This window comes from Sceloporus occidentalis, unplaced genomic scaffold, assembly GCF_023333645.1.
Source record: "Sceloporus occidentalis isolate IW3139 unplaced genomic scaffold, rSceOcc1.0.p SCAF_1, whole genome shotgun sequence".
NCBI lineage: Eukaryota > Metazoa > Chordata > Lepidosauria > Squamata > Phrynosomatidae > Sceloporus > Sceloporus occidentalis.
In genome coordinates this window covers 79,953,633-79,975,326 of record NW_028316981.1, presented here as the reverse complement: position 1 = coordinate 79,975,326, position 21,694 = coordinate 79,953,633, and the positions used below count along the sequence as shown (strand labels likewise).

General features: G+C 44.3%; 2 protein-coding genes across 2 annotated transcripts; one reads left to right on the top strand and one right to left on the bottom strand.

The window, feature by feature from the left end:
• The first annotated feature begins 58 nt into the window (after positions 1–58).
• On the top strand, positions 59–9,164 carry PRELID1 (PRELI domain containing 1). Its single transcript, XM_089527150.1, has 5 exons — positions 59–351; positions 5,940–6,165; positions 6,269–6,382; positions 6,598–6,676; positions 8,713–9,164. The coding sequence occupies exons 1-5, from the start codon at positions 260–262 to the stop codon at positions 8,850–8,852; spliced, it is 651 nt and encodes a 216-aa protein (XP_089383276.1). The 5' UTR covers positions 59–259; the 3' UTR covers positions 8,853–9,164.
• A 113-nt stretch (positions 9,165–9,277) lies between these two features.
• Positions 9,278–17,269, bottom strand: LOC149321699 (max dimerization protein 3-like). Its single transcript, XM_089527160.1, has 6 exons — positions 17,135–17,269; positions 16,235–16,340; positions 13,578–13,607; positions 11,547–11,661; positions 10,629–10,794; positions 9,278–10,044 (listed from the first exon to the last, which is right to left on the bottom strand). Exons 1-6 carry the CDS (start codon positions 17,214–17,216, stop codon positions 9,932–9,934), a joined length of 612 nt encoding a protein of 203 aa, XP_089383286.1. The 5' UTR covers positions 17,217–17,269; the 3' UTR covers positions 9,278–9,931.
• Between the last annotated feature and the right edge of the window lie 4,425 nt (positions 17,270–21,694).

The following is a 21,694-nucleotide window of genomic DNA, read 5'->3' as shown; positions in this document are numbered from 1 at the left end:
GGGCGGGGCGGGGCTCTCGAGCGCGCCGGAAGGGGCGTGGCTGCGTTGAGCGCGCGAGGGGGGCGAGGGGAAAAAAGGAAGTGCTGCCTGAGACGGAAGTCGTTGCCTGTCCGCCGTCCCCGCATGGCGGCCGCTGGGCTCCTCCCGCTGCCGCCGCTGCCATCCATAGGGCTGCCCGGCTGTGCCGGAGCCTAAGCCGGGAGAAGGGCCTCCGCTTCCTCCTCGCTTTCCTCTTCCTCCTCCTCCCCCCGCCGGCCCCATGGGGAAGTACTTCCTGACCCTGAGCGTCCTCAAGGGGCCCTGGGACCAAGTCTTCGCCGCCTTCTGGCAGCGCTATCCCAACCCCTACAGGTGAGGAGCGGGCCCCGGGGGGTATTCAGGGAAGCCAAGGAGATATCTGACGCCTTTCTTTGGGAGGGAGGGTCTAATTTAGTATCTTCCCCCGGGATCAGTATACGTCAAGTGGCCTGATCTCAGGTGTATTGCAGGTGTGGATCTTAAACACCGGTAGGAATGTGCTTCCTATGACCCTCTTACAGCGCTGCCATTCCACTTCTACTGCTCCGGCTGCCTCCTGCTGTTGCATTCTGGGGTTTGTAGTTCATCTGGCTGAATATTCTAAATGACCCTCCCCGAACTACGACTCCCAGAATGCAACTGGAGGCAGCCAGAACGGTTAAAGTGGACTAGCAGCTCTATAAGCGGGTAGTCTGATAAGTCGTGCTCAGAGCGGGAGGGTACTTCGGGGCGCCTCCTGGAGGGAAGGGCGGAACGGAAGACGCCTCCTGGAAGAAAGGAGGGTCTCCGCACGCCCTGCTCCTAGTCCCGCTCAAAATGGAGGGTCTTGTGGTATTCCTCCTGGTCAGAAGGCTGGGATGGAGGACCTGGTCACTCTTGTCTGGAGGCCGGGGGTCTGAGGCTGAGAGAGAGTGACTCGCCCAAGGCCACCCAGTGGGCTTCCATGGCTAAACCGGGATTCGAACCCTGGTCTCCAGAGTCGTGGGCCAATGCTAGGTGGGTTATTCGTGGTCATTCCTTTCCCCGGACACGTCCTCCATCCCCGCCTTCTGCCCAGCAGGGATTCCAAAACGCCCTCCATCCTGAGCATGGCAGGGAAGCACGGGGTTGACATCTGCGAGTGTCTCTAGCTTTCGTTTGGTCACGTCCTTATATTTTCCTTGAAGGTCCTCCTTTGCGCTTAGGGGCCTCAAACTGTGCTCTTTAAAGAGATTGTGGACTTCATCTCCCAGAAGCCTCAGCCATGTTGACCAGTAGCCTTGGATTCTGGGAGATGTAGTCCAAACTCATTTTCAAAAGGCACAGTTTGGGGACCACTGCTTTAAAGAGATTTTTGACTCCAAGGCTACTGGTCAACATGGCTGAGGCTTCTGGGAGCTGAGGTCCAAAGGCCCTTAAAGGGCACTGCTTGGGGACCACTGGGTCAGGCCATCTGGTGGCCCTGTTGTTTCCTAAACGCAGGGAAGATGAGCTCTGAAACCAGGGCAGTCCTGGCGCTTGGAAAGCTGATCCCTTTGGTCCCCATTGGCTGAGGCCTCCGGAGGGACCTTTCACCCAGTAGGCAGGCAAGGAGGGAGCGGGGCCTCGCCTTGCCTCCAGGTTCCTCCTCTCTTGCAGGAGAAGGACTCTGCCACCAGGGGTCCCAAGGAGTGCAGGATAGGGGTTGTGGTTGTGGTTGTTGTGTGCCTTCAAGTCGTTCCCAACTTATGGCGAAATAGTTGGAGGCTGCAGTCAAGAAATAAGAAGATTAGCAATGGGAAGGGCAGCTATGAATGAACTGGAAAAGATACTGAAGAGCAAAACAGACAACTGAGCACTAAAGTCAGAATCATTCAGGCCATTGTATTCCCAATTACCATATACAGATTGAGAGTTGGACAGTGAAGGAAGCAGACAGAAAGAAAATCAACTAATTTGAAATGTGGTGCTGGAGAAGAGTATTTAGGATACCATGGACAGCCAGGAAGGCAAACAAATGGGCTCTTGAACAGATCAGACCAGGGGTCTCCTTGGAAGCTAAGATGATCAAGTTGAGACTGTCATACTTTGGCCACGTAATGAGAAGGCAGGGATCACTCGAAAAAACAATAATGCTAGGAAAGGTAGAGGGTAGAAGAAAGAGAGGAGGACCACAAACCAGATGGATAGACTCGATCAGGGGGGTTGTGGCCAAAGGCATGCAGGATCTGGGCAACTCAGTGGAGAATAGGGATTCTTGGAGATGTCTCATTCATAGGATCGCCATGAGCTGGAACCGACTCAAGGGCAGCTAACAACAATAAAAGGCAACCCTATCACACTGTTTTCTTGGCATGATTTCTTCAGAGGGGGTTTGCCATTACCATCCTCTGATGTTGAGAGAGTGTGACTTTGCCCAAGGTCACCCAGTAGGTTTCCGTGGCTGAGCAGGTATTTGAACTCTCTGGTCTCCCAGAGTTGTAGTAGATTCCTCCACTACACACTTACAGCGCTGCTGTTCCACTTTTACTGCACTGGCTGTCTCCTGTGGCATCCTGGGGTTTGTAGCTCAGTGAGTCCTCTCTGGCTGAGAATTCTAAGGGCCGCTCCCTGAACTGCAAACCCTAGAATGCAACAGGAGGCAGCCAGAGCAATTAAAGTTGGAATAGCAGCACTGTAAGAGTGTGCTGCAGTAATCTCTGTAGTCCCAATACTCAAACCACGACATTACGCTGGCTCTCTGAATGTGGATGGACCCCCTAAAATTGGGACGTTTATTACCTAGCTGACAAGTTTTGGCCCAGCATGGAATATATGGTCCTGAATGCCTTCAAGTTGTTTCCAACTTGGTGATGGTGAGCCTGTCACGGGTTATTGCTGAGGCTGGGAGAGTGTGAGTCGCCCAAGGTCACCCAGTGGGTTTCCATGGTTAAGTAAGAGTTGTCATCCAGCATTCAAACCACTACACCACACTGGCTCATGGTCCAGTATTTGGTGGTCCAATATTTGTAGAAAATAGTTCAAAAGATTGGAGAAGGGATTATAAACAGTACATGTCTTTACAGTCGTGTGTTATTAAGTCAGGGCTTTTTTTTTGGTGGGGGGGGGATCCTAACATTGTGTTGAAGCAAAAAGCAGAAACTGGGCCTGTTGCCACACTGCAGAATTAACTGTCATGACTTCATCCTATGGAATTCTGGGATTTGTAGTTTGTTATGGCGCCAGAGCACTCTGGCAGAAGCCTAAATATCTTATAACTACAAAAGTCCAGGAGTCCATAGCATTGAGCCATGGCAGTTAAAGTGGTGTCAAGCTGCATTATTTCTGCAGTTCAGATGTATCCTGGGTAAAAGATGGAATGGAACAGGGATGTGTTGGAGACACTTTCTATCAAATGGATCTGAGGAAGTAGACTGAAATCTATGAAAACTCATGTTCCCTATTTCTTTATTTCAGTTAGTCTCAAAGGTGCTACAAGATCTGTCTACGTACTGATTCTACAGACTAACACCCTACATGGCTTGGGCCCAACCTATCTAAGGGATCACCTGCTTCCATACAATCCGCCCCATACACTCAGGTCCTCTGGGAGGAATTTACTACAGCCCTTGAAGACCAGGTTGACAGCGACCTCCCAGAGGACATTTTCTTCAGCCCCTCCCAATTTATGGAATGGCCTGCCGGACGAGATCCGTCAAATTACCAATCTAGAGAGCTTTTAAAAAGCCATTAAGATGGATCTCTTCCGGCAGGCCTTCCCGGAATAAAATACTCAGCCATGAATAAGACTTCCTATCTAGTGAACTCTGCCCATGATGATTATTATTTGGATTAGTCAGCTTTTAATATGCAGTTTTTAAGGGGGGGCACTATGTACAATATATATGGATGTGTTTTAACTTGTTGTACACCACTTTGATTGCCTGGCAAAAAGCGGGATAGAAATAAACATTTTATTTATTATTTCTTTAACACAGCTATATCTTTGAATTCAGAATTGAAATGATTCAGGGTTTTTTTAAGTTTAGAAACTGTGTGGAATAGAATAAAATAGCCCAGAATGGCAGTGTCCAAATAGTTCAAACCTACCAGGTTAACTATCATAATTACAGATGACTAGGTGGGAATTAGTAATGAAAGGAATTACTGTAGTAAAAAAGCTTCACACAAATGACATTCTGGTGCCCATTCCAAGGACAAAATCCAATATTCTAACTGGTTACTTTGGCTGACTCAGCCTATTTTGTGTGTGATTTCTGTGGAGGCTTTCAAGATTGTTTGATTTAGTAATGAGTGACTGCTAAATTTGGTTTCCATCAAGATAGTTTTCAGGGTATTGCATTATTCCATCTAGTCATTTATTATTTTAGGTGCTGCGGCTAGCTAGAAACCCATTCAGATGTTCATTTATTATTCAAGGCATTTACAGTGGGCCCTTGGTATCTGCTGGGGGTTGGTTCCAGGAGCCCCCATGGATACCAAAATCTGTGGATGCTCAAGTTCAGTGACATAGTAAAATTGTGTGCGCCTTGCATTAAATGGCAAAATCCAAGTTTGCTTTTTGGATTTTATATATTTTAAAAAATATCTTCAAGCTGTGGATGTTTGAATGAGTGGATAAAAAATCTGTTGATATGGAGGGCTTACTGTATTTATCATCTCTCAGCCCACTAGGGCCCCATGAGTCAAGGGAAGTGGTGTTCCAGTCTACTTTTTCCTGTTCTGGCTGGTTTCTGGCCCTTAAAGATTGATGTTCTCAAGTGTGTCCAACACACCACATCCTGTTTCTTTTGACACCATTCTGGTTTTTATCCAGACTCCAAACAACATTTATATATTTATATACGGATGACTATAGTGTGTGAGGGTACACATACATACACATGCACACAATGCATTGGTTAATTAATATAGATGGCCAAGCTCTGAGGGAAATGATTAAAACAAACTAGAAATGTCATTTTCTGCAATGCAAAGATAAAGGCAACATAAGAGGCAAATCAAGAATTCTAGGTCAGAGTGGGAACTGTGTCCTTCCAAATGATGATGACCTGCAACACCCAGGAGCCCTAGGCAGCACACCCATTGCTGAGGAATGCTGGTAGTTCTAATTCAACATCTGGAGAGACACACAGCTCACATCCCTGATCTAGGGAACTGGGTTTAGCCAGTGACATCTCCTTAATGAGCCACCATCAAACTGTGTACGCAATAGGTATGCTGCTCAGCTCACTCAGGTAAACTAATCTGTGTGTGCCCTACAACTTTTATTATCTATTTCCAAACAGTGAGTATTATAGGCTGTGTATACTGTCAAGTAAGGGGGCTGTGGGATTTTGGGGTCACAGGTTAGAATGAATCAAGATAAATGGCTTCCATATCATTCCTCTAGATGAGCAACATTCTCCTTAGAGAGACATGCCTGGCACCTGCTTTAACACCATAAAAAGTCTCTTTTTTTAAGTAAGCTTTAATACCTATAATATAGCTTTAATATTTATATTATGCTGCATTTGTATTTTGAGAGTTTAAACTTTTTTGTATTTGATTTGTTTGGTAAACTGCCCAAGGAATAATTGAAGGACAGATTACATGTAAACAATAAACAGTTCATCACAAAGGAAAAAGCATATGGGAAGATTGTCCATGTGAATCACACTGCTCAGACACTATGCCTGGCCAACCGAAGAGGTTGACTCAGTGGCAATAGGAACTTATTGATAAAGTTGGTATTTCAAAGTGGGTTGAAATCTTGCCCCATGAGACAATCAAATGTGAGCCCCAGAGGATGATGTCTCTTTACTTTCCCAACTAAGCTTCCAGTGTTTCTCTGCTTACATTTCCAGTGCTGCTTTGGGCATTTCATTTTATGCCCAGTGCCTGGATAGGGGCTTGGCTTCTTCTGGTTGTGCCTAAAGGCATAAAATGAACATTTTAAGTACACCTGCTTGTCTTCTTTCCAGCAAACATGTCCTGACAGAGGATATCTTACACCGAGAGGTGACAGAAGACCAGAAGCTGCTTTCCAGGCGGCTCCTAACCAAGACCAACCGGATGCCACGCTGGGCAGAGTGCTTTTTTCCAACCAATGTCGCCCACTCTGTCTATATCCTAGAAGATTCCATTGTGGACCCACTGAACCGAACCATGACCACATTCACCTGGAACATTAATCATGCACGTCTGATGGTGAGCAGCAGTAGGAAGCTTTATGTGGGACAACAGAAATTGCTGAGAGTAGTGTTCACTGTGGGGAAATGACCATCACTTTGTTGTGCTCTCTTCCTTGCAGGTAGTGGAGGAACGGTGTGTTTACAGAGAGAACCCAGAAAACACTAGCTGGACAGAAGTCAAGCGGGAAGCTTGGGTGACCTCCAACCTGTTTGGGGTTTCCCGTGCTGTCCAGGTAAGCAAGCCACTCATTGCTCTGCATGCATGATACAGTTTGCATGGGAAGCATGGGTCTACCTGTATCAGATGCAGTAAACATAATTGTGCTTTGGCTATATGGCTAGAGGAGTGGAGTGATTCCTCAGTGTCCAAGCCATGCAAATAAACAGGGAAAGGAGAATGTTCCTGTCTTTATTTCATAATTCAAACTCACTGTTCTTTTTGTTTTAGGAGTTTGGTTTGGCCAGGTTCAAAAGCAATGTGACCAAGAGCACCAAAGGGTTTGAGTATGTGCTAGCCAAAATGCAGGGTAAGTATATATGTAGGGACAGTGTAGAGCAGGGTATGTGGGCAATAAAACACTGTTACAAAGTAATAGGATGCAGTGCCTAGACTCCCAGCATAATTAATAGATTTGCTATATAAGCTGTAGGCTGAATGCAACTCTTTTTACCATTTAAAAACAAAAAAAGATAGTAAGAAATTTAAGTGCATTGTAACTTTGTAGAAACAGCATGCTCTTAAACTGAGGTATTATTAAGAAAAATGTAGAACTGTTGTAGGGCCTATTTAATTACCTTTCGCCTTACAGCTGCTGTTAGGCAGCATGGCTAATATGAAAGGAAGTCTAACAGTATCTGAGGGTTCATAGTCTGGTTCTAAGAAAAAGCATGGGGCACCAAATTATTTTCTTTAGTTTGTTCTGTTAATTACAATAAGGGAATTATACTTCACAAGAACATAAGACCACTCTGTCTTTAGGTTAAAAGTAAGGAAGCTCTTTAAACCTAAGAGCTGGATTTAATTTCAGATAAAAATCTGGGTACTGTGCAGTGATGAGGCAAAAGGTAATATCAATAATAAAAGGGACTAATTTTTAATTTTATTGTATTTTCTATGTATTTTTATTGTTGTAACCCACCTGGATTCCTTGTGATTATGCAGGCTATAAATAAATCTGTTATTATTATTATATTTTGCCTGCCATCATTTAGTTTAAAGTTCTCATTAATAGTAAATAAGACTTAAGAGAGACATTTTTACCTCTTAGAGTGGGAAATGTATAAAAGACCCATGACTAGGGTTGCCATTAGTCAGGACCTCCAAACCGGGACAAATGTATGACAAAATTTTCAAATGTAGGATTTTTTTGTTGTTGTCCTACATTTGAAAAAGAGCCTCGCTGAGGGGAGGATTCCTTCTCCGCCTGGCCTCCATTCTCAGCAAGGACGGAGCCCAGGCGGAGAAGGAATTCTCCCCTCAGGGAGGCTTTCTTTTCCTCCTGTTCTCCGTTTTTGCCAACGGAGCCCAGGGGGAAAAGAATCCTTGCTGAAGGGAGGATTCCTTCTCCACCTGGGCTCCGTTCTGACCAAGGACAGAGCCCAGGCGGAGAAGGAGTTGTCCCCTCAGGGAGGCTTCCCCCCCCCCCCCCCCGACTGGGCTCTGTTTTTGCCCAAGGCCTGGCTGGGGCCTGGGAGACAGCGTCTCCCAAGCCCCAGAGAAGCCTTGGAGGACTCCCCTGCCGCGGAGCCGCCTCCAGGGCCTCCCTGGAGCCTGGGAGACAGCGTCTCCCAAGCCCCAGAGAAGCCTTGGAGGACTCCGCTGCCACGGAGCCGCCTCCAGGGCCTCACTGGGGGGGCATCCTGGGGGGGCCAAACCGGGGCGGGTTTGGTGGGATATGGCAAGCCTACCCATGACACCACCAAATGTTGATGTCATGAGGAAGATGGCTTGGCCATCTAAAGACAGCCAGAGGGATGGATTGGGACCCAAGGAGAGCCAGATCCTGCCACAGGGCTCAAGGATACCCACCTCTGCTCTTAATTACACCAAAGGGAGTTTGCTCAGTTCTGGCTCTGCAGGAGATTATGTGCTGCTAAAGAATCACAATTCAGTAGTTTCAGTGTTAGTTCAGATATAGATCCAAGTAAGGATGAAGAGAGAAAATGAAGTGCATATCACATTTGATTATGGCTAGTGAACATGTAGGCTACTGGAAGAAATGTTTTGCAGTAGAAGAAAAGAGTTGTTAATAGCTTTGACAAGTATCTGGGAGACATGTAGAATAACTGCTGGTTGTGGAACCTCCTGCTTCAGGCTCCTTCACCAACTCATTGTTTTTCATGAGAATGAGGCCTAGAAATTTAGCTGCAGGCAGGTGGTCACAGATTAACAATTCTTTGGTTATGTGGAATGAAATCTAAATATCTGTAGCCTGTGTGGTAAAGTCCAAACTAACAGGAGCAGTCCAGAACTCAACAGAATATCTTCTACATTTTTTAGCAGGGGTTAAGTTCAGCAGGCATACTTTTTTTCTGAACTGTTTGGCTTACTGATTTATTACAGGTGAAGCACCATCTAAAACACTGGTGGAAACTGCAAAGGAGGCAACTGAGAAAGCGAAGGAGACTGCCTTGGCTGCCACCGAGAAAGCAAAGGACTTGGCTAGCAAGGCAGCTACTAAGAAGAAGCAGCAATATGTATGAAAAAACCTACACATCCTCCTACTGGTGGGGATAGAAGGCTGCTGGCACAATGCAGTATGGTAATACTGGAAAGCTCTCCTGTAACTAAAGCTTCTCTTCCTTTGAGAGGCAGAGCTGACTAGTGTCTTTAGATTTTATGTTTGTGTTTTTTACTGAAACTGTACAAATTGGAACAATCATCTTCTTTCTAAAAAGGTGTAATTATCATTAAAAATATAGAACAGTTAAGCCCACTCCTAGGGCCTGTTCCTGAGGTGGGTGCTGCTCTTTGAACTGTGATTGAAACAATATAAATCTTCCTGTTTACATTTACCTCCTGTGGTATGTGGAGGCGTCTGTATATTAGAATTCTCTGCTTTTAATTCTTAAGCAAAACACAGATGGATAAGATGCAAATAATTAAAAATATTTACTAAAAATCCTGTTCAGTACATAGAAGGGGTGGGTCACAAAAGAAAACCAAGGTAGGGCTCTCTGTACAAAATTACTTTGCTATGATACATACAAGTGCACACACACATACACTCCAGCATTGGTTCTGGCTGTTATTTTAGTCAACTGCAGCATAACCCATTTCATGTGGAAGAATGGAAATGCTACCTGTTCAGCCAGATTTTTGCAAAATTTTTAATGCTTGCAGCTAAACACATCTCTTTAAAAACAAAATTTATATCCCAGCCTTTACTGAGATTTGTGCCTACTCTCTACTGTATAAGCTCATCTGCTCCATCTCAAGGAGCCAAGATATCCATGAAGCATTCACCAGGATTGGACAATACTGAATGATATACTCATCTTCTACAGTCGTCCCATAGAGTTCAAGTGCTTGAGACCTCAGTCGTCTTTCACAACTGTTACCCAAATGGTAAAGGATTTTGGCCATCAGTTTCTCTGGTAGTTACTCTGCTTGCTTCCAAGATGAAGGTAGTGGTACATGCACCATGCTTGAGGATTCTCCTTTAGTTAAGCAGTTCTCTAGTGGCCCACGATCCATTCATAGTGGCACAAAGCTGTAGCCATGTTGCTGGGAGGCAGGCAGTCTGAAGAAGAGCTTGTCCTCTTAATCTTGTTTCTCTCCATCATAACCAGAAATTGCTAGAATAGCTGTGCTCCTGCCCAGTGCTGACAGCAGCCACAACATCCTCTTCAGTGCTACTGAATGCCACGCCTTCCACATCCACCTCAGCATCTTCTATAGCAGGAAAGAACCTCAGTATGTATAGCTTCCTAGCCAGGCAAAATATAGGCCCCATACAGACCGGCCAAAATAAAGCTGCTTAGAGTCACTTTGGAGGTATGCTGTTTAAATGATTCAGGTGTACTAAGAGTTCAGAGGTTGCTCCAAAGCTGCACTCCAGTCCTTAGGACTGGATCGTGGCTTTGGCTGGGCTTCCGGACTCTTAGTACGTATGTACAATTTAAACAGCATACCTCCAAAGTGACCCAAAGCAGCTTTATTTTGGCCTGTCTGTATGGCGCCATAGTCTATTTTACAAGGGTTCTGTCTGAAGGCCAAGAATATGGTCCAAAATGACTGTTCTATAACGTATGAAGTACAGCCCCCCATGAGTTAGACTGCAAGTCCCACCATCCTTCATAATTAGTGATGCTATCTAGAGGTGATAGCTGCAGCCTAACATCATCTGGAGGACCACACCTTGCCTACCTGTTTTAGGAGACATTACATGGCCTGTCCTCCCACATTCTTGTATTGCTAGTGTTAAACACTTCAGACTTAACACTTATCCTGGCGAATGGTGCATGGGCAGCACTTACCTGAGTCGGAGCGTTCTGAGAATTGAGAGGAATCCAGGCTGTCTGCTCGTGGCCGCTCCATACTGGAATGGGCCAGTAACTCCTCCAGCCGCTGGTGCAAGTTTCGTTGCTCACAACGTAACCTCTCCTTCTGTAGCTGAGCCTTCTGTTCCTGCTCCTCCAGCTTCTGAAAGCGGACGGGTTGAGGACAATGTTCAATAAGCATAGTAAATGCTTCAACTCCTTATGGATCTAGCTTTGTGAGCATATTTTTGGAATCAAAATTGTACACTAAAAACTGTCCTAGATGATCTTGATATTCTGCACACTCAGAAGTACCAAGATGGCCAATGCTGCAAACAAGATGCTGGACTATAGGGACTTCGGTTTGATTCAGTGATGTAGTATTATTGTGTTCTTAAAATTAAGCTCAGAATATGTTCATTCAGAAATGGGAAATCTGTCCTCCCCAGACCTGGGTGAACTACATTCTTTAGCCCTCACTACAGGCCAGACTGGAAGGGTCTTGTGGAAATTAAAGCCCAATAATATCTAGGGGATCCCACATTCCTCAGCATGTGTTAATTCCTCTGTTGCAGCAAAATGTACATCCCTTAGAAAAGATAAACTTGTGTGGTGTCAGATACTGCAGAGTCTTAACAAACTGCAATTGTATTGGTGCAGTCAAATTCCCATGGTATGATGTTTTCACTGAAGGTTGATAGCCTTTGATAAATTTCAACACTTGCATATACCTTTCATGCTCAAAACTTCAGATGTGAAGGACAAGGAATTATTTTAAAAACGATACAAGTTAAAAGTTGCAAACTCTGTAAGGCCTAGTTTTATAGACTCCTAGCAATGAAAGCAAGCAGGGCAGGTGCCATTTAGTTACTGCCAATCTTGCAGCCACCAATAAGGATTGATTGTGTCACTTACCTTAATGTGCAGTCTGGCTCGGTGCAGAAGATTAAGGGTTGTGTAACGAGAATGCTCTGCATTCATGGGAACTTGCTGTTGTAGCTGCTCTAAGCAGTGTCGCAGCTGGGCTCTCCTGATGAGGGGATATGGGGGGGGGGGGGGGGGAGAAGAGAACACAAAGTGTCTTGAAGAAAGCAATATGATAAAGCATTGTCTTGGGACAACAGCCCTTTCTAAGAGGAGTATACATTTCCTAGTCCGTTGGATGAGCCACAGCATCCATGTAAGCCAGGTCCCAAACCTTCCCCCATTTAACAATGTTTCAGTGCAATAGTGATAGCACTACTATGGACAACTAGGAGACTAGTGGACCACATCAGCCTTCTAGAAGACCTGGAGGGGGATGTACACCCCCCCCACCCAGACCCCCCCCCCCCAAAATCCTCTAAAGGCTGTAGAGGGTACTTTTGCCATGTTTTTAGACCAAGGAGATGCCTTTTTTCCAGAATAGAAATTGGTGGATTTATTTCTGTTTTTTCAAAAGGCCTTTTGTACACCTAAAATGGCCCAGGAGACCTAAAAACATAGTAGAGGGCTTTGGGGAGCAAAAAAATTGTGTGTGTGTGTGTGGGGGGGGGGGGGATTAACACATTTTTGACCATGAGAGCCCGAGGGCCACACTTTGCCCACCACTGTTATAGAATCAAATTTTCAGTCTGCCTATTAATGTTTTATGCCTGTTTAGTCAACCAAAAGAAAATTCTTAAAGATGGATTAATTATGTCACCGAAAACATAAAGGGGGGGGGGGGCAGTAGAATAAATAACATCACCAGAATTGTTGAATTCTAGATACTACCAACAAAACATCCATAGTTTCTCCATCTCCACTTGGCCCATCAAAATTTAGTTATCCTATTCTAGGTGGGATCATGAAGCTAATGGTATGGCTAAAGATATCACAAGATCCATAACTGCATCTCCTAAGGGGGGGGGGGGGTGATCATTAAGGTGGTCATAATGGTGGGGAGTAAACCCCTTGGGCTACCTTATAATTTATACACATCGTTGGATGGGAAGAAGTCAATCAGACATCTCTCACCATTTCAAGCCTTTCTCTGCTGGTAAAGCTGCAGCCAAAATATCTGGTTGGTCACTTCCTGGCTCATACTGAGAAGGTAGTTTTAAATGACCCCTGTGAACTAAGACCAGACTAGTGGAATCAATGGAGAATCAAATATAATAATGTAGCTGGAACTGGGCACAAATGTGCAAACCCACTCCCAAAACAGCAATACAAAGAGGATCTCCCTCAAGCCTATAAGACAGAAGTTACTGAGGCAGGACGGAAACCTGAACAGCAGCATCTTACACTACAGTATTTTGTTTCAGTGCTGTACTTGTCTCATTTTCTTTGCCTCTAGGACTAACGGGTCACTTACAATCCTTGATTGTAGCTGAAGCAGGTGGTTGTAAGGTGCTCTGCTGTTGTGTGCCTTCAAGTCATTTCAGACTTATGGAGACCCTAAAGCAAACCTGTCATGGGGTTTTCTTGGCAAGAGTTGTTCCGAGGCAGTTTGCCATTCCCTTATCTTGAGGCTGAGACTGTACCTCGCCCAAAGTTACCCAGTGGCCTGCAACTCCCAACAGCCCAAGCCAGCCTTTAGAAGATTGGGAGGGGGGGGTCTGGGTGGGTGGGTGGGTAGCTGTTGGACTGCAACTCCCAACAGCCCAAGCCAGCATAAATGGTGAAGAATGATGGCAATTGCAGTCCAACAGTATCTGGAGGATCACGATTCCCACCCCTGGCAAACAGCATGCTCACTCATAGAAAATCTACCCAAAATCTACCCAAATCTTCTAAGTCTGGCAAGAGGTATGGCTGGTACAGATCTTTCATCCATTTATCTGTCTGCCATTTCATGACTACGACCCCATGACTTAGAAAGTACATATAGTGCTATTAGTTTCCTCCTTTAGCTAAATTTTGCAGCAGGTGAAATAAGAGCAATTATCTTTCTCTTTATATAAATTCTCTGTATAAGTTTACCTGTGCTTCTCCAACTCATTGTGTACAGATCTGAAAACAAACACACAAGAAAATAAGACAGATGGACCACACACAGATTTCCAGAAAATGATTGCCATGCCCATTCATGCTGTTCAATGAAGCAGAGACAAGCTAAGCTCTTATCCAATCTCTGCAAAATCATTTCCTGTACTTACAAGAGCGTTGATATGAACTGCTTTTTTTAGTGGAAGCAGTTTGTAGAGAAACTCAGTAATTAGAACTGGACTATTACAAGTGAAGATCCTCCTTTCTGCACTGAGATTCAGAAACAAATGAATAAATATCAGAAGCCTACAGTGGTAGGCTATATATGCCCAAGATAATGTTGACTTAGCGGGCCACCTGAGGGAAAAATAGTCATATTTTCACAGAGAAAATATTCATGTGAAATTACCCGGGGATGGGGGGGTGGCTGGCTGGCTGTGACACTCCAGATGTTGGAGTTCAGTTCCCATCAGCCCCAGCTAGTATGGTTGATGGGGATGGGAACTACAGTCTACCAGCATCTGAAGGGCCACAAGTTTTCCACTCCTGTTATAATCAGCTACCATAGACACAGCATACAATCAGTCCTCCGTATCCACGGATTCTATATCCACAGGTTCAACCATCCATGACTTAAATTTTTTTAAAAATACATATAAATTCCAAGAGGCAAACTTTGATTTTGCTATTTGGTATAAGGGACATCACTTTACTATTCAATTGTATTGAATGGGATTTCAGCATCCACAGATTTTGGTATCCGCTTGGAGTCCTAGAACCAAACTCCAACAGATACCAAAGACTCACTGTAGATTTCTGCAGCACGAAGGCAGGGAAAGGACTAGTTTATTGGGAAAGCATATATGCAAAAAGTCCTTGGTATTCCTGGCTAGGATTAAGACAGACTCTGACTAAAATCCAGATGTGCCTGGGGTAATATGCAACCCCAAGGCTGCCTTTGCATCCCTTGCCTCTTCCCTAGATATCCTCAGTCCACTCTATTTCAAGCTAAAAAGGAGTGGGTGGTGGGACTGTCTCTCCGGGAAGTCTACAGGACCAGCAACTCACCTTTTCATAGGCAACAGGTTCCCCCTACAATGTTTAACTTTTTTAAAAAAAAAATCCTGTTTTTCAAAATCAGAAATAGACTGCCATTTTGGAGGTGAGAAACTGTATTTCTGTGCAGACTAGTCTCTGTTGCCCATTCCTGAGTTAGAGGCACCAACAGGCTGACTTGCTATGGGGGCAGATTTGTGTCTCTCTCTGTGTGACAGCAGCAAAATAGGCTTCAGAGAATGTGGCACCAGAAATATTTGTAACTGCAAATCTTCACACCTTGCACAATCTCACTGGAGACCTGCAAGTATAGTAGAATTAGGGATTCTGCTCCCACTCAAGTTTATGTTGTTGTGCACCTGGCAGGATTTATTCAGAGGGGGGAGTTGCCATTGCCTTCTTCTGAGGCTGAGACAGTGTGACCTGCCTCAGACAGATTTCCAAGGCATTTGATCCCTGCTCTCCCAGAGTCCTAGTCCATCACTCAAACCAGTACACAAGGCTGGCTCTGCATGCATCTCAGGGCCAGTGTTTTAAAATATAAGCCAGACTTCCAAAAGAAAATGGAGAGAAAAATGTTAAGCACTAAGTTCCAGAGCAATGCAAACCACTGTGGAAAAATGTTTCTATTCTCACAAGCCACAGAGCCAAACCTGATCCAGAAAGTACAGAATAACTTCACCACTGGCCCTGTTTCACAGCCCAGATGTATTCCTCTAAACTGCTTGTTAAATTTTTACTCTCTCTGCCACACTTCTCATGCTCTGCTCCATTTCCTACTATTTCAGCCTTCTTGCACGGGAATGCCACCTACCTCCACGTGGCAAGGCAGATTACAACTAGAAACTCCTTGGGCACGGAGAAGTGGTGTCTTAGGCCAAATTAAGCCTTTCCTCTAAACAAGTCTTATCTTTCAGGCTATTTAAAGTCTTGACAGGGTGGCTTTTATATAGGGTATGGGGGTTATTATTATTAATTTTTAAATGTATGTTTTAATCTTAATTTTATACTGTTTTAGCCATATATATTCAGCCATAAGTTGATCCCATGTATAAATCAAGGTCAGGTATTGGGGCCAAAATTAGGGATTTTGCCATCACCTGTGGATAGGTCGAGGATAAAGCTTGGAGGCTCCTTTAATGTGTGTATGTGTGCATATGGCAAGAGAGACTCTCACTGAGGTTTTTCTTCATTGTTTCAGTTTTTGTTTCAGCCAGAGGAGAGGGACTGTTACACAAACAGTAATATCAATCAGTCACCCAGAACTCTTTCTGCTTGGCTCTTTCTTGCTAAACTCCTCTCTGAACTGGGTGGGGAAATCTGAAGGCGCTGTTATCACATTACTACAGCGATCCGTAAAAAGAGGCGACCTTGGATTTTGGGGTCCATTTTTGGGCAGAAATTTTTAGACTTAAAGTGTATATATGGTAGGTTATTTAAATGGTTTTTAAAGTGTTTTTATCTTGTGAGCCGCCTTGAGTCCCTTTTTTGGGAGAAAGGCAGCATAAAAATGAAACAAATAAAATAAATGTCTTGACTAATGGAGGATCCAGGGTGGGGAAAGGGGAACCCCAAATCAGTGGACTGTCTCTCACCTGAGGCTTTTGAGGGCCTTCCCAGGCTTCGGCCTCCTCCTCCTCCGTGACTGCAACGCGTCTTGGCCACAGTAAGGCAAAAGAGAAGCATAGCCATGTTCCGCTTCTGAGAAGAAAACCATCATCATCATCATCATCATCATCATCATCACCACCACCAGTGTCAGCTACAGAAGACTGCCGTCTCCACTTGAACCTCCCCCACCACTCTCTCCAATGAGCCCCTGCCCTGACCCACCCACCCTCATGGTGCCCACCCTGGGCGGCCAGGCACACCCTCCCTTCCCAGGACATGCCCTCCATTTCATCCTTCTCTCCGGGAGGAATTCCAAAATGTCCTCCATTCGAAGCGGGACTCAGAAGCATGGATTTACATTTGTACGGCTGTATTTATAAACTGTATTCAGTTCCATCCAAATGCATCTGAGGAAGTGGACTGACGCCTAGGAAAGCTCTTGCTGGCAACTTCTTTCTTTCAGTGAGTCTCAAAGGTGCTACAAAATCTCTCTCTCTTCACACTGATTCTAGAGACTAACGCGGCTATATCTTTGAATTCTATAAACTATGGTGTTTTCCATTCACTGTTCGCCACCTGGAGCCTCCCCTATATTGGGGAGGAAGAGGATATAAGCAATCATGATACTAATACTAATACTATAGTGTTTTTAGTTTTTATTTGGCCATGCCCTACACTTTCCTGGAATGCCCTCTATTCTGCGGTGCCCAGTCCTCCTCCTTTGTGGTGGTGAGGACATCTCCGCTCTGGGCTCACAACAAACTCCAACTCCCAGAACCCCACAGCCCTGAGCCAGACAAAGAGTTAAAGCGGTGCCAAACCGGGCTATTTCTCCAGTGTAGATGCAGCCTAGGCTGCCCTCCTTCCCGAAGAGCCCCTGGTACCTCTCTCCCTGCGCTCCAGGTACTCCGCCGCCTGCAGCAGCACCTGGATGTTGCTGGCCATGGGCTCCATGACGACCAGCATCAGAGACCCGACCCCCGCAAGAGCTCGGTGACACTGACGCTGTAACCGACCCGCCGCTGACAGCCAGGGCTTGGCCCCGCCCTTTTCAAACGCGCCTGGGTTCTGGCCCCGCCCCCTTCGAACCCATGCAGCCCTGGGTTCGAGACGAACCAAAAACATAAAGGAGGGGTGTTTTTGTTTCTTGGAGTCACGGGAACTGGGACACTTTTGCTGTCTCCCCCCCTCGCCCGCCCGTACCACTTCTGTTCAGCGCGCTCCTCCCTGTATTGTTTTGAACCTCAACCTGCGGTGGGCGTGGTCAAGGAAACTGGCGCTCCCATTGGCTGGAAAGCGTGAGCCGACGTTACACGTCAGTGGACTTTCAAAACAAAATTCGGGCGGGAAAGAAAAGGATTCGGAAGGTTCAAATTTGAATCGAGGACTGCGCTGCAGCGCTAGGACTCCCTTGGAATTGAAGGGGTTTTCTTGGAAGACAATAATAACACAAGCTCATTGCTTCCAACTCTGCTGAACACTTACTGAGGAGTATCCAGCTCATGTTTCATACATACACCAATTATACATATATATATATATATATATATATATATATATATAAAATACATTTTACATATTATATACTGTATATATACATTATGTACTGTATATATAGATATATATATATAATACAGTACATTATATAGTGCATGTGTGTATCTATATATATATATATATATAAATACACAGTACATTATATCCAGGGTGTGTGTGTGTGTGTATATATATATATATATATATATATATACACACACACACACACACACACACACATTGTATATACTGTGTATATATACAATATATACAGTATACTGTATGATATATAGTATACTGTGGATATTATATATAGTATATATCAGTATATACTACACATATATGCATATTAATATTATCATTATATCCCACTTTTCTCACAACAAAAATTAAACATTTTGTTCTTTTTAAGTTGTCTCTAAAAACATCCTCTTTGACCGAACAGTCAGTTCAACCCCATGAAGCTATGGATGTGTAAATTCATTGAGGCTGTGCTTAGGATGCTGTAACTTAAAGGTAGAATTTTAATCCCAGCTATTACCATGAAGTCACTTTATCCTTTCATATATGTCTTGCTTTTTGTCTATTTGTTATGGAGATTGGGTGGGATGGGGCTGGGGATGTATGTATTGTAATGTATTGTTGTATAGTGTTGTGTAATGTGGTATATGTAGGGTTGCCATTAGTCAGGACCTCCAAACCGGGACAAATGTAGGACAAAATTTTCAAATGTAGGACTTTCCCCCCCTTTGGTCCTACATTTGAAAAAGAGCCTCGCTGAGGGGAGGATTCCTTCTCCACTTGGGCTCCATTCTCACCAAGGACGGAGCCCAGGCGGAGAAGGAATCCACCCCTAGGGAGGCTTTCTTTTCCCTGCCTGGGCTCCATTTTTGCCAGTGGAGCTCAGACGGGGAAAGAAGTTTGGCCTCAGCAGGCGAGGCTTCTTTCCCTCCCTCAGCTCCAACGGCGCCCCCCCCCCCCCCGCCAAAGGAGAGGCCTACAGAGGCCTCTCTCTTTCCCCCGCCACCGCTGTTGCACATTTTGCAACAAAGCCCGGGGGTGGGGGAAATCCCAGGGGTGGGGCCAACCCGGGGCGGGACCGTGTGGACCCGCCCAAAACCGGGAAAGTCCCACCCATAGGCGGGATATAGCAAGCCTAGGTATATGTCTAATATATATTCTGTCATATATGTATATGCTTTTTAATGTGTTCTTTAATCTAATAAAAACTATAATAAAACATAATTGCACTCATGTCAAATATATTTATCTCACCTTTGGTTGTGTCTTGCACTGGAATACACATACCTTCTCACTATGTATCTTACTACCTTTAATGTGGGGCAGGCAGTTCATCAGACATTGCCCTTAGAGCAATGGTTCTCAACCTTCCTAATGCTGCAACCCTTTAATACAGTTCCTCATGTTGTGGTGACCTCCAACCATAAAATGATTTTCATCTTGGTGACCCATGTGAAAGGGTCGTTCGACCCCCAAAGGGGTTGTGACCCACAGGTTGAGAACCACTGCCTTAGAGAAACAATTTCGCATTTAGCTGGTGCCAATTCCCCTTCAAATGAGAATTTTGCATTCACCATCATATATATATATATATATAGAGAGAGAGAGAGAGAGAGAGAGAGAGAGATGTATGTCAGTGTTCTGTCTTGCATGGTAAGGATTGCATCTTTTACTTCTCCCTGCCCCTATAGAGCCTGCCACCTCACACAGGTGTTGCAGCTGCAAAAATAAAATACAATATAAGAATAACACCCCTCAACAGACCACACCAGAAAGACTGGTTGTCCAATGCAAACTTCATGCCTGGTAGTTAGTGAACAGCAATAGTTAAAGACTGCTATCTCATGGTCCTATAAACTGTAGGCCAGGAAGAGAGGAGAGTGCAATGGCAGAAGCTTGGCTGCAGACAGACTCCCCTGCCACTATCTCCACACAAAGTAGCCTCTTCATGGTGCGCCTGGGGACATTGGCAGAGCACTACTGTCAAATCTAGGGTGGGACCACTCGCAAGTACTGATATTGCCTGCTATCTCTCCCTATCCCCCTCTGAGAGTCTGTCAGCCTGATCTCTTGGTGCAACCACTCCAGCATTCATATTAACTCAATATTTGCTACCCAAGAGGCATTATTACTGCTCCTGCTCTTTTTCTAAAATCCCACACCCATTAAAAACACATTCATTCATAGTTTTTTGTGTGTTTTTGGGGCTATGTGGCCATGTTCTGGAAGAGTTTATTCCTGACGTTTCGCTAGCATCTGGGGCTGGGATCCTCAGAGAAAGCTTGCCTGGAAAGGAGTTGGGTATAAATATATACTGTGTGACCTGGGAGGGCAGGAATGATTTGCATGTGTATTCTTCTGTTGCTAATGGCAGGCCTCAGGGTAGGAGGGTATGCAAAAGAGGATTAGTGTCTGCTTGATTAGCAGATAAGCAAAAAGAAATTGAGAATTTTTTTGTTTTGTACTGTTTGAATTTATTTAGACAAGATTCGATATCCGATGAACTAATTAAGAAATATCTTGATAGGAAAATAATTTGGAAAATCCCCCTAGAACAATCAGAAATATTAAATAAGGAATTTACCACACATGAAACTCAAACTGCAATCCTGGATGCCAAACGTGGGAAAGCCACAGGTCCGGATGGATTCCCGGCCGAGTACTATAAGACTTTTTCTGAAGAATTGGTGAGACCCCTTATGTTGGTAATGAGTGATATTTTGAAAGGAAAAATCCCCGATACATGGTTGGAATCTAATACGACACTTCTTCCTAAAACCGATGATGATATCCTCAAACCCAAAAATTTCCGCCCTATTGCTCTGCTGAATGCGGATTACAAAAATTTTGCAGCTGTTTTGGCAAAAAGGGTAAAATCTGTTCTGAAAGAATATATTAGCCCTGACTGGTCCGGTTTTCTACCTGGTAGAAGAATGAAAAGCAATGTACGCCATATGTTAAACCTAACTGAACTCCATGAAAAGTGTAACGATAGGAAACTCGCTTTAATATTTTTGGATTTCGAAAAAGCTTTCGACAAGGTTAATTGGCGGTTTCTAAAAGAGATATGTAAAAGAGTAGGAGTCGGATCCAATTTTGAAAATTGGGTTGACCAAATCTATCAAAAACAGTGTACGAGAATAATTATAAATGGGGAAAGAATTAAACCTATAGGAATTAATGAAGGCACCAGGCAAGGCTGCCCTCAATCCCCATTACTGTTTATTTTAATTTTGGAGGTTTTTAATGATGATATTCGGCAGAACACTGATATATTGGGTGTTAAAAATAAAGGCTTAGAAATGAAGCTTAAGGGTTACGCAGACGACTTGGTTTTGTCGTTGGCGAACCCAACTGAAGATATTCCCAAGGTTAATAGGGAGCTGAGACAATTTGGAAATGTGTCAGGATTAAATACAAATAAAGAAAAAACCGCACTGCTGACTATGAACCTGAATGACGTGGAGAAGGATCAATTACAAAGATGTTCAGGATATAGAGTTGTGGATAATGTGAAGTATTTAGGTATTTGGTTGTCTACAAAAACTCTGAATTGTTTAAAAATAATTATGGTACGGTATGGCAGGATATCAAATATTGGTCTTTCATGGATGGGGAAGATTGCAACTATAAAGATGAACATCCTCCCCAAAATAATGTTTTTGTTCCAAACCATCCCGATTTTGGCAAATGAGAAACCATTTGTACAATGGAACAAAGATATAAGTAGATTTATATGGGAAGGCAAGAAACCACGGGTCCGTTTTAAAACTATGCAGGACGATGTGAGACACGGCGGAATGGGACTTCTGAATTTAAAGATATATTTTTACGCATGTTGTTTTGAGTGGTTGGTTGACTGGTTTAAACTGGAAGATAGAGTGACT

Excerpts from the sequence above, each read along its gene's own strand:
- PRELID1 (XM_089527150.1), top strand. The coding sequence starts at position 260 with ATGGGGAAGTACTTCCTGACCCTGAGCGTCCTCAAGGGGCCCTGGGAC. Across the intron at positions 352-5,939 it reads CGCTATCCCAACCCCTACAG|CAAACATGTCCTGACAGAGG; the intron begins GTGAGGAGCGGG and ends TCTTCTTTCCAG. Across the intron at positions 6,166-6,268 it reads TTAATCATGCACGTCTGATG|GTAGTGGAGGAACGGTGTGT; the intron begins GTGAGCAGCAGT and ends TCTTCCTTGCAG.
- LOC149321699 (XM_089527160.1), bottom strand. The coding sequence starts at position 17,216 with ATGCTGGTCGTCATGGAGCCCATGGCCAGCAACATCCAGGTGCTGCTG. Across the intron at positions 16,341-17,134 it reads CCTGGAGCGCAGGGAGAGAG|AAGCGGAACATGGCTATGCT; the intron begins GTACCAGGGGCT and ends TTTTCTTCTCAG. Across the intron at positions 11,662-13,577 it reads AATGAGTTGGAGAAGCACAG|GAGAGCCCAGCTGCGACACT; the intron begins GTAAACTTATAC and ends TCCCCTCATCAG.